We start from the raw sequence: 11566 nt of genomic DNA, 5'->3' as shown, positions 1-11566 counted from the left end.
GGAATTCGTTGGAATGGTATAACTCACGCTGTTGGTAATTTCAAAACCGATATTACTCAATTAATTCTTGGACTGTAATGTCGAGATTTAGAATCTTGAGTCTCGATGGAGTGCCATCTTCACGCTATCGCCACTTGTGCTCTTTAATTGACGCCATTAAAATGAGTACACAATATTAAACTAAATCAACAGGAACTATTACTTTGATTTATGTTGTGAATCATATAATAGCAAACTAATCCATTAGCATGACATGTAATGACGTTTAAATGAAAAATCCGTAAACAACAAGCAGAAACTTCATGGTTTACGTTGGTTTTACACGCCGTTACTTTTCTTCTTACTGATATCGTATCTCTCTTCAATAGGATGCATGTGTATATCTTCCGTAGCGGACATGCCCTGGTAAAAAAATAAATTTAAACTGTTTTCTCCTAATTGTTATTCGACGTTTAAGAAATTATCGGTTTTGAACTTAATCGACGAACTAGAACTAAATTGTAAAACGGTAAACAAAAAAACTATATTATTAGCTTTATGTTTTGGACAATCCACATTTAAAAAACAAACAATAAAAGTTCAAGCGAGCCTGTTTAAAATGCCACCTATACGAGCAAAGCATCGCTTAAATAAGCGATGCTGACAAAGATAAACCAACCTCTTTTGTTTCTCTGGCAATTAACGATGCAAAGATGAATTGAAAAGTGAGTGATACAATCAACAACGGCAGAGCAACCCATGCGAAGTAGAAGGAAAAATTAAAATGAAGGTCCTTCGTTTTCTCACTGTAGTAGTTGTATGTTGGAGGGCAGAGAGTAATGCAAGTTGTGTGTTGTATCGTGTACAACAACACACCAATGAACAAACAAATAGCTGAAATAAAAATGTATTGTCAAAAATGTAGAAATGTCAAAAAAATGTGTAAAACGTAAAAATATTCTACTTAAATTCATGCGCACGTTTTCAGCTGAGAAAGACTTAACTCACCAGCAATTGTTGATATGACAGCTGCAGATCGCGCAAGTGTCGCACTGGTTCCTATATTCCCACCACTTGCAACAATAGCAGTGGAGATCATGGACATTAAGAATGCTGGAACAACTAAGACCATTGATGCAAATACTCCGGCACGAGTATACACTGGAAGTAACACACACATAGCGTTGAATAAGTAAAATATATGCATTAATATGTCACTGCAAAGTTGACATAGTACGATCCTGCTGCCATCGTGGATGTACGTGCGCTTGGTCAAGACAGGTTATTGGTCTAAACCAGTGCTCACTAATGGGCTGTCAAAATTTTTAGTCACTGGAAAAAAATAAAAATTAAAACATGCAAAGTTAGCTATTAAGTTCACAAGCGAGACTTACTGCAAATCGAGAACGGTGTTACGTCACAATTTAAGTTTTGCAATCCATTGTCCCATAGCCCATAGTTCAAATATATAGTGGCGTTGTTGACTGGAGTATTGGTCAACCACTTTGACGTAAAGAATGCAGCGAAGAGGATCGAGGTGGAGACAATGACTTAAAATTAAAAATAAACTTGTTGAAGCTAAAATAAGCCAGTAGATATCCTATGCGAAAAGTATCAAACGATACTGACAAGACAATACAATTCGTGTCTAGCCTATACGTGTTAATGCATATATACAATCATCACATTAGTACACAGTAACTTCAATTGCAACTTCTTAAAAATGGCTGAAATAAAAGACTCACCAAGCACAAGCGACGAAACAGACAACCCAAGCTTGAGACGCGACATTTTCAATGAAACTTCACCAGCAACGAAATTCTAACTCTTACTCGTCGCCTGGGGCAACTGCGTAATGTGACCATTATACCTCTTGTAACATTTAAAAACTAAAAGAAAAAAGAAACTAGTGATAGCGTTACAAGTTTTGCTGATATTCTTCTACAATAAAAAGTGAGCTCCTGAACCTAAACATTGACTTTGTACTACAGCTTGGAATAGTATTACAGATCGACGTCCTTAAATTTACAAATCGTTTAAGAATCTAGACATAACACTGGATACCAGATGATGTTACACCATTCTTATCACAATGAAGTATCATGAATGTTTTTCAATCTCAACCCTTTTCAGCAAAAAGCGAAGTAAACGCTATATTTCAAAATACTTAACAGCGAATTAAACTTCCCAATGCTGTATGTAAACAAATACCACTAAAGAATTGTTACAGATTCTGTATACTTTCCATTGGTAACTTAACAGTTACTGGCTAAATTCCCCTTTATTATAGCGGCATACCCTGCAGTAGTACGTAAAACGTGTTAAAAAACGTTTACTATGTAGTAGGGTGGGGTAATACGGGACAACTTTGGCACATAATGTCCAATTATCTTGGTCGTGTTTAAACAATTAACAACCGACTACGGTAGTCGTGAGGATACGGTTTTATAATTTATGAATGTTCTTTGTTTACAACCAAATGGGATAAGAAAATAAAAGGTGTCCCATCTTCCCTCATCCTACCATATATTACTGTGGATACAAAACTCCCAAACAAATTCTAAACAGCAGACAACATTGATATACTCATATACAAAATAAATATTTCACCCGCAATTCAAAATACTTCATAACTATGCATTTATTGTAATCAACGAAAGCCAAATAATAGAAACTTAAAGGTTGCACTTTTTTACGTTAATCGAAAGGTAAATCCAATCAGAAAATAAAGGGCAGTATTGGCAGCAAAGAACGCAACATAGATTTAAGTGGCAATCATAGAAAGGTTTAGAAGTTGAATCCACCCTGGCTTGAATTCTTGTCTTCCACATTGAATTGGAAATAATCACTGCCTTCAGTTTTTGGAGCAATGTTCTCTGACTCGTCATCCTACAGAGAAAGGTAAAATACAATTTTATAGTGAGATTGTATCCGGTGAACCGAAAAAATTAAGTAAAAGAGAGACTTTTTTTTGTAAAAACAGACTAAAAAAGTGTATAATCAAGTCGTAAACCAGAATTAAAATTTGTTAGTTTTGTTTTTTCAAAAGTTTGACACTTTAGAATTTTTTAATGCTAACATCTTTTCACACGATATTTGAAATGGAAATAAATGGTAAAAATACAAACATGAACTAAATTATATTATAAAAAAGGCAACCAAAAAACATTCAAATTATAAAGTTTTATTTGAATAAAAATGTTCAAATTATAAAATGTTATTGAAGTATATTTCAAACAACCTACTTCGCAATTGAAGAATCTATCAATAATATTAAGAGCCATGCTGTATACTGTTTCATTTGCATGCTGCTGTAGATGTTCAATATGATCTACACCACCACATGATTCTAGTGCACAACACATGGCTTCAATTTCACCAACTTTCTCAGCAGTTACCAACATGTTTGTAATGCCATCCAAACAAACCTAGAAAATAAAGTGAATCTGTTTGATAAATAATAATAATCAGTATGCATAAAAGCAAAACATATTACTCTAAAAATAAACTTTCAAGTGGAATTATTAATTCTAGTGCTCATTTCAAATGCAGCAGCATAGAACTGTGATTTCTCCTTTATAATTGCAAATTTTGGAGGAATTGAAGCAAAGTTTACTTGAAGAATCTTTGGTTCTTTAACTTCAAGCAAGCAGCACAAAGCAGGTATAACATCATTATTAGCAAGATATACAAGCTGTTCAATGGAAGCACCAGATGTGTAATTGGTGATTGCCCAACATGCTTCTTTCTGCGTCTTGTAGTCACCCTGTATGAAAAATCCATATTTAACACTGAATGGGAAGTGAGAAGTTTTAACACTAAACAGAAAACGAGAAAGTCACCTTCATTAAAAGTGCAATGAGTATAGGTATAAGATGAGCATCAATAATGGCTTGTATTTGAGCCTGGGTGCCAGCAGTTATATTGCTCAGTGTCCATGCTGCTTCCTTTTGGATTGTTGGTTTGTCATGTGACAATAGTTTGGGGAAAGCTTCAAGTGTTCCAAGATCAAGAACTCTCTGTAATTAAACAAAAGAATTTACATAACCTAATTAAGAAAGTGGCATGTTTTATATTTTAAATACGTCGTTGCTGTTAGTATTTATTGTTTACCTCAGTCATCACCAGTTTTAAGGCAATATTACTTTAGAAAAAAGCATGACTTGATGACTACATTAGGTAAAGTAGATTTGCTTACTATCTGGGATGCAATATAAAGTAAGCATCTTTAAATTTTGTTAAAATGCAGGCACAAAAGGTTTGCAATAATAGCTGTTCTCGATTAAGATTTATATTACGCCTGGCACTCTGGCAGTATCCGCTTATACATTCTCCTTGCTTGATACTCCTAGGTGTTCTTACCTGAGTCTGTTGGTCTGTCCCAGTTACAATGTTACCAATGACACGTAGCACAGGTGTAAGCAGCATACCATCAGTAGTATGCTTGAGCAATCTAACAAGTTCTTCCACCACACCAGTCTTTAATACCAACTCAATTCGATCGTTTGGACCATCCGTGATGTAGCTTAGTGCCCAGCACACATCAGTTTTAACCTGGTTGTTATATATCATTACACCGAAATACATGGGCAAATATGCAGTGTAGAACAAGCCATGATACAATATGAATACGCAATACCAGTAATTTGATTGCTGCCTAATAAATTCTATTTAGTTAACTAAATTACTTGTTTAACCATATTACCTGCATATCATCCACACGAACTAACTTCACGATAGTTGGTAAAAGTTGAACGATAAATGGCAAGGCTGTGTGAGGGTTTTTATTCCTGCACAAGTTAGACACCGTCCATGTTAAGTTTTGCAGAAAGGATCCCTGAGAAAAGAGAGGTGAATATTTTACAACGCATTGTTTAAAAAGTGAACTCACAGGTGCGTCATCTGTAATGAGTTGAATCAGTGGTCGAATGATTCCTTTTTCAAGGACGAAGTCTCTCATTGAAGCTCCATCACCAGCTATATTACCAAGTGCCCACATTGCCTGAACCAAAAATAATTGTAAAATCATAATTTTCAAATAAGTTTAGATTGCATACCTGTTCCACAACATTCTTATGTTGATTGCTTAGCAGAGCAATAAGACTTGGAACTGCACCAGATTGAACAACAGCTGATGTTTGTTCACTGTTTCCTGATGCAATATTAGTGAGAGCCCATGCTGCCTCAAATTGCATGGAGGGACTAAAAATATAATAATGTTAAAAACTAGTTCATAATTTAGGTACCTGTGCTCTGCCTAATCCTATCAACTGTAATTATAAAACTTATACAGGTTTATAATTTATATTATTCTTAAGTTTATTTAAAATTTAGTTTAGAAATTAGCATCACGTGACTCAAGTTCTAAAATTAATTTATGGCTGTGCCACAAAAAGGTTGAAGCACTGTTATTTATACATGGAGCTATACAGAGAAGACGGAAAAATTTTTCCGCTAGGAGGCGATGACAAATTCGTTTCTCTATTTTATGGGGAGCAGTTAGTTTCACGGTTTATACACATAAGATATAAACCCCTAACACTAACCCCTAACCCCTAACCCCAAACTCGTCAAACAAAAAAAACTTGAAAAAAAAATATAAAAAAAGTATTCCACTGTGCGGGACTCGAACCCGGTAAAAATGAAACAAAGAGAGTTTACGACCGCACGCAAACCGCTACACCACAGACTCGGCGACAGTAAACACAACGAAAGAGCGTATATAACCGACCTAATGTGGGAAATATGTTCTTACTAGTGTTTTATGTATTTAGAAAGCTATTTTTATTATTTAATTAATTTGTTTTACACTTATTAACACTTTGTAGTGCTGTTTTGTTCGTTTTTCCGTATTTTTTAATTTAAATAATTACCGCCTCTAGCGGAAAAAATTTTCCGTCTTCTTTGTATAGTCCCATGTGTTATTTATATGAATATATTATGTTTAATTTAACAAAGCAGATATTTAAACTAAACACTATAGCAATCATACTTATGTTCCAAAGCAAGAAACTCAACGAGCTTTGTCACAATGTTGGCTTCAACCATCTTGCTAATGGGTGGGTGACGTTCACGTGAGAGAATCTTTCGAGCATTCTGTGTGCAAATAAACTGCTGCATCTCATCAGAGCTTTTCGTAATACCATCCACAATGTCTTCAAATTTCATCACAACACCGCTGACATCCTGTAAAAGAAAAGAGCGGCTATTTGGATGAACTAGATTTAACCAAAATTGTTAAGGGTTAGTTAGGCAATTTTTATTATTTTAATGCCTTATGTGCAAATATGTCATAAAACCATAGAAACTATAAGGATTACAAGAAAAAATATGTCAATCTGGATTTATGGCAATCAAAAGTGTCTGTTCTTGGTTCCAACAATTTATATACGTACTTGTCTATTCATTTCCTTCAATGGACTCGTATTGAGATCCTCCAGGTTCATGTTTCTACGTTTAAGCATCTGTTCATCCCGCTTGCACTTTCGAAGCTGGACGTTTCCATCTTGACGCTTCTTTCTCAAGTTCTACAATACAAAAAACACAGATTATTGTACAAAGCATTTAACTTTTTGTGAATTAAACATTTTAACAAATATATAAACGTTAACCAAGTATAGGCTATAACTATAGGACAAACCTCACTGCTGTTTTTGGCATTTTTATAGTACTGCTGGCGTTGTTGGGTTTGCAGAGCGGACATGATTGCTTTTCTTAGCACGAAAATGGACTAACAAAAAATAAACAAACACAGAAACGTCTGTAAATGGCAAATGCGGGTGGAATTAAAAATTTTAACAGGATAAATACAACTGACGAGCATGAACTACAGTTACTGTGTCCTTATTAATTTAATAACACAATGGCCAAATTTTAACTGAGCTCACAGCAACTACTGGTACTTCAGACACAAAAGACTACGGAGTTAAAATGAGTTTAGTCACATTTTAAAATTCGAGAAGTTAAAATGCGTGGCAAAACGCGCGTCAGCGTTGATTGGTCAATCTCATTTCTAAGTCAGGTGGAAATCACTGAAGCAGAACATTGGCCATTTCTTATATCATAGTTTAATAAAGAAGTTGTATTATTAAACTATGCTTATATCCTCCTAAAGAGTTTAAAACCCAAACCCTGAATCCCTTTTGTTTCTTCCGACCTCCCTAGATTTTTAAACTATTGACTGAAGGAAAAAATCTTAAATTTTCCCAAAAAGATTCTTTAAATCGGTTGTGTATACTACAGTTTGGCATAATATTTGACTTTGCGTTAAAATCCGCGGGTGTTCAATCATTTACATGGCTATTTCCGACCCTGCCTCGGCTTCACACAGTCTTAATTGCACACGCAGACCCACAAATTTCATTTAAAGAGTATAGTTTTGATATAATTTGGTCGGCCTTACAGCATTGCGATTTGCGTTCTATCCTCCATACCCACCGGTTGCTTTCATTTTGTTATTAATGCATTATAGCCAACTGCTAGTGCGCTACAGGACTAGCTACCAAAATTCACCGGTACCAATACAAATGCCTTTGATACTAAAAATTCACTTTTACAATCTAGCAGAAGAGTTCGTATATTCTTCATATACGGTTATACGCACTGTGCTTATTTATTTGCACTGTATATATATCTCCTTGTAAACCATTTTAAATGTATGCTTATAAACATGGTACAGATAGTAAATTTGTATCACAGAGCTACATACCAACGTACATTTACTTATTGCATTTAACTATTAAAGATCTTTATTTTGTATATTACCTGATGCTTTACTATCATAGATTTATAAAACAGTGACGGGATAAATTGGTAGTGTGGTGACAATTCAATACTGATGGTTTAAGTGCACGAGGAAATAAAATACAGTGATTGTACAAAAAATGCTACTAAATACAGTATTAAGTATAGTCGGGTGGGGGAAGATGGGACACCTATCTATTCTATTTTCTCTATCCATTCAATAGTAAACAAAATGCATTCAAAAAGTTATAAATCCGTATTCCTACAACTCCCATAGGCCTTTGTTACTTGCATAAAACACAGTCAGGATATTATGTGCTGAAGGTGTCCCGTCTTCCACCATCCAACTATATAAGTTATAAAACTGCTACGATCACAACTGTTCAAGTGCAGAAGTCAAGTGTAAAGCTTGTAGAAGGCTAAGCTTCAGATCATTTCTAATGCTACTGTAGTAAATGTCTGGGCTTCTTTGCATGAGTTTGTTTAACTGCATTAGAGCTACACCATCAAAATATGACATTGCAGACTGCAATCCATCTGAAATTAAGAAGAATACAATTTGAACTAACTTGGTAGTTTCTTACATAAACAACATTTGTTTACCTTTGCCAATGTATAAAAGTTTCTAAACATTATTGCTTCATAACAAAGAATATTCTAAACAACCTGGGTAACAGACGAGCCAAATTAAGGTTGAACGTAATTTGGTTTTAAGATTAATTAGTTTAAGTTTTAAGAAACTAAGATTGGACCTAAAACTTTTAAATAAACTAATATAAATAAATGTAACTTGCTTTATCCTTGCGGGGCCAGGAAACGACAGTCGCTTTAACACGGTTGTTCTGTTTCAAACATCCTCATGCCAGCTTACGAGTTACCAAGCATGTTACTGTGTGGGGGATTTTTTTAATGTTTGGCTCATACTTTACAAAACCTATTAGTGACCATTGGGTTGGAGACATACATCAGATCACAATGGTAGCAGTGATAAGCCTGCCACTTTGCCAAGGGATCGGACAAAAAACGTTGCCGACATGAATTTAAACTAAAAATATATATTATCATATAATGGCGCGTCTGGCGCCGTGGCGTAGTGGTTAGCGCGCCTGCCTGTATGCATTAAGTAATGGGTTCAAGGCTCATCGCTGCTACCATTGTGGGGGTATGTGTCTTTGAGCAAGACACTTAACGATAATTGCTCCAACCCAGTGGTCACTAATGGGTTGTCCGAATTATCAGCCATACATAAAAAAAATAAAAAAATCCCCCAAAAAGTAATATACATGGTAACTCGTAAGCTGGCACGAGGTGTTAAACCCACGTGATAACGACTGTCGTTTTCGGCCACGCGAGGATAAAGTAAGTTACATTTATTCATTCACATTCAATGCTAGTATCAGTTCAGTTTACACATAAAAAGTAATTGCTCAAAATATACCTATTTTTGTTTTCTTTGCCCATTCAGATACTTCTGTTACTCCCCAATCTTCCAAACGAGTATTTTCGGTTGATAATTTTGAACTATCACGCAAGGCGGATGGAGGTTTTGCATCCACCGCTGAAGAATATATGCTACTTAACAGATTAATTTCTATAGCACTGCAGAATTTACTGACAAAGTAAGCAGTTTAGTTTATCATATAGTGTGTAAACTGTAAACAGGAGTTAAGGAACAGAGACTAGGGAATATTACCAATAACAGACAAGTTCTTTTCTGGTTGCTTGTATACTTTCGAAGAAATTGTTTTTATCATCTTTGGACAATTTGCTTCAAACAAGCTTGCATCACTGAAATTGAAGTACATTTGCATGCCAACCAATGCACCAAGCCAACCATCAGGTTTGTAGCTTTCGTCAAGAAGTAGTGGTACAATGGGCTTCTGTAACTTGTATGCGTATTCCGCTTCTATAAAATATTTTGTGACTGCAACTTACAACACGGTTTCTCTAGCTGTATGTTGCGAATAAGGCCATGGTGTGCCACTAAGTATTTAAAATTTAATACTTAAAAATAAAGTCTTCTAATTACCTTTTAGCATTTTTAAAATATTGTGGCAGTTACAAAATAATTTACCCGTCCGACATGGATTGCTGTTCTTATACTTTTCACTCATAGCAACAACAACCACCGATGCGTTCTCAACAGCATCAGCCATCGCTGATAAGATGGATCCTTCAACACGATCCACATCGATCCAAACTTTGAACTTGTTTTCTTTTAACTTGTTACGCACCTGTAGCAAATGTGCATAGTTGTGTCTCATGTATTCTATACTTGTATAAACAACAACTAAAATAATTGAACTATGGTTATCCTTCTGTGGCGGGGTCCTTAACATCCTATATTATAAAATCAGTAGCAAAAGTTTATGTTCGGTCAGTTAACTACTATCAGCTACACACCTTAAACTACTAACCATTTTACTGTGGTTAATTCTTGCATATAAAACGCACCTGCAGCATCATTGGTTGAACATCCCACTGATAGCTTATCATAACATGCTGTGATTCATTCATCTCAACTTGTAAGTTCACATGCTTTTGCTCATCCAGTATAAACAGTATACCTTCACTGGAGCGTTTGGAAGCTGGCTCAGAAGAAGGATCACTTTGTATGCGATACACTGCATTTAGTATCCCAGGTTCCTGTATACAGTAACTTAGCAATCATAAGATTTTTATATACAGTTTAAACTACCAACCTGTCTGATTTTATCTTTATTATCTTTATGAAAGGATAACGTCCACAAACAATGAGATGCAACATTATGTTCTTCTTTTAACCCATTTTCTTCTAACATTTTGCCCAATAATGGCAACACGCCAGCATTGACAATGGACACCTGCAGAAAAAAGTCGATGAAATGCAAGGCATAGTAAGAATACAGCATTAACTAAATACATACCTTGTTATTATCATTCATTGCAAGTTTGTCCAGGCCCATGACCGTTTCAGTAGCAGAGAATGCATATGTCTTTGCAACATGATTTGATGAAGCAAGTGCACTTGAGAGCAACTTAATAATAAAATCTAATACACCAGTTCCTGCAATAAGAAATAATTTCAGTGATTATTGTAAAGTGTCTTGCTTAAGCAAACAGACATCAAAAATGCTTTTAAACCCAATTTCCTTGTTAATATTAAAAAATGGTTCTGCAACAACTGCCCAACAATGCCAGTATTTGGCATGAAAGCAAATGAACTTACCTGTAATGATTTTTTCATTTTCTTTTTCATCAACACAGAATGCTAATAGAAGCATTACATTGGCTTTGACTATGAGGTATGTTGATTGGTAATATTTCAAAATAGAATTCACTCCTTCTTTCTCGCGTATAATCAAACGAACTTTGTTGTACAACCGAACACAGTTGAATAAATAACCGAATGTGCTCTAATTGATAAAAAGCTTTTATTTAGTTGTTTAATGTTTATTTACCTAATGATGATCCTTACTTTTTATTCTTGCAAATTGGTACAAGTAAAATATATAACACTTGTGTCTTGATTTATTGCACACTAATTTTTATGGTTTTATCCACTTATACGTGATCCCCTGTTGCCAAATATGCAACTTTGTGGGTGAACATTTTTGTTCTCGATGACTGATATTTAAACAACCCGTTAGTGACTACCGGGTTGAGTCAATTAGGTTTTTTGCTTAAGAACTTACACATCTGGTGCCGTGGTATAGTGGTTAGCGCGCCTGCCTGTAGCCCAGAGGTAATGGGTTCAAGGCTCGTCGTTGCTACCATTGTGGGCGTATGTGTGGGTTGTCCAAATTATCAGCCATATATAAAAAAATAAATCCCCAAAAAATAATTACCCACAAAGTAACATACA

At 35.1% G+C, this 11566-nt stretch overlaps 3 protein-coding genes across 6 annotated transcripts in view; all 3 read right to left on the bottom strand.

Moving 5' to 3' along the window:
- Positions 1-1847, bottom strand: part of LOC100185208 — a 2839-nt gene extending 992 nt beyond the window's left edge. Inside the window, exons 1-5 of one of the 2 annotated variants that reach the window (XM_002127623.5) lie at positions 1725-1847; positions 1374-1529; positions 988-1140; positions 659-873; positions 119-402 (exon numbers count right to left, since the gene is read on the bottom strand). In XM_002127623.5, coding sequence (XP_002127659.2) covers positions 319-402; positions 659-873; positions 988-1140; positions 1374-1529; positions 1725-1770 — 654 coding nt within the window. In that variant the 5' untranslated portion in view covers positions 1771-1847 and the 3' untranslated portion in view covers positions 119-318. Of the gene's footprint in view, positions 1-118; positions 403-658; positions 874-987; positions 1141-1373; positions 1530-1724 lie in introns of those variants that run through there. The other variant, XM_018811495.2, reaches the window with a different exon arrangement.
- A 748-nt stretch (positions 1848-2595) lies between these two features.
- On the bottom strand, positions 2596-6766 carry LOC100182844 (importin subunit alpha-1-like). 2 transcript variants are annotated; one of them, XM_002127739.5, is made up of 11 exons: positions 6620-6741; positions 6375-6506; positions 5972-6165; positions 5037-5181; positions 4871-4981; positions 4685-4816; positions 4342-4533; positions 3822-3998; positions 3596-3745; positions 3225-3407; positions 2596-2868 (listed from the first exon to the last, which is right to left on the bottom strand). In XM_002127739.5, exons 1-11 carry the CDS (start codon positions 6680-6682, stop codon positions 2767-2769), a joined length of 1581 nt encoding a protein of 526 aa, XP_002127775.1. In that variant the 5' UTR covers positions 6683-6741; the 3' UTR covers positions 2596-2766. The 2 variants fall into 2 exon arrangements, with proteins under 2 accessions (XP_002127775.1, XP_009858251.1); XM_009859949.3 differs by having other exon boundaries at positions 4685-4981; positions 6620-6766.
- An 809-nt stretch (positions 6767-7575) lies between these two features.
- LOC100182841 overlaps positions 7576-11566 on the bottom strand; it is a 7370-nt gene continuing 3379 nt past the window's right edge. For both annotated transcript variants that reach the window (XM_009859948.3, XM_026834395.1), the window contains 8 exons: positions 10931-11117; positions 10629-10768; positions 10425-10565; positions 10177-10368; positions 9797-9956; positions 9416-9628; positions 9161-9280; positions 7576-8259 (listed from right to left, as the gene is read on the bottom strand). In XM_009859948.3, coding sequence (XP_009858250.1) covers positions 8096-8259; positions 9161-9280; positions 9416-9628; positions 9797-9956; positions 10177-10368; positions 10425-10565; positions 10629-10768; positions 10931-11117 — 1317 coding nt within the window. In that variant the 3' untranslated portion in view covers positions 7576-8095. The remainder of the gene's footprint in view (positions 8260-9160; positions 9281-9415; positions 9629-9796; positions 9957-10176; positions 10369-10424; positions 10566-10628; positions 10769-10930; positions 11118-11566) is intronic.

The sequence above is a fragment of the Ciona intestinalis genome, chromosome 4 (genome assembly GCF_000224145.3).
Source record: "Ciona intestinalis chromosome 4, KH, whole genome shotgun sequence".
NCBI lineage: Eukaryota > Metazoa > Chordata > Ascidiacea > Phlebobranchia > Cionidae > Ciona > Ciona intestinalis.
This window is presented reverse-complemented; position numbering and strand designations above follow the sequence as displayed.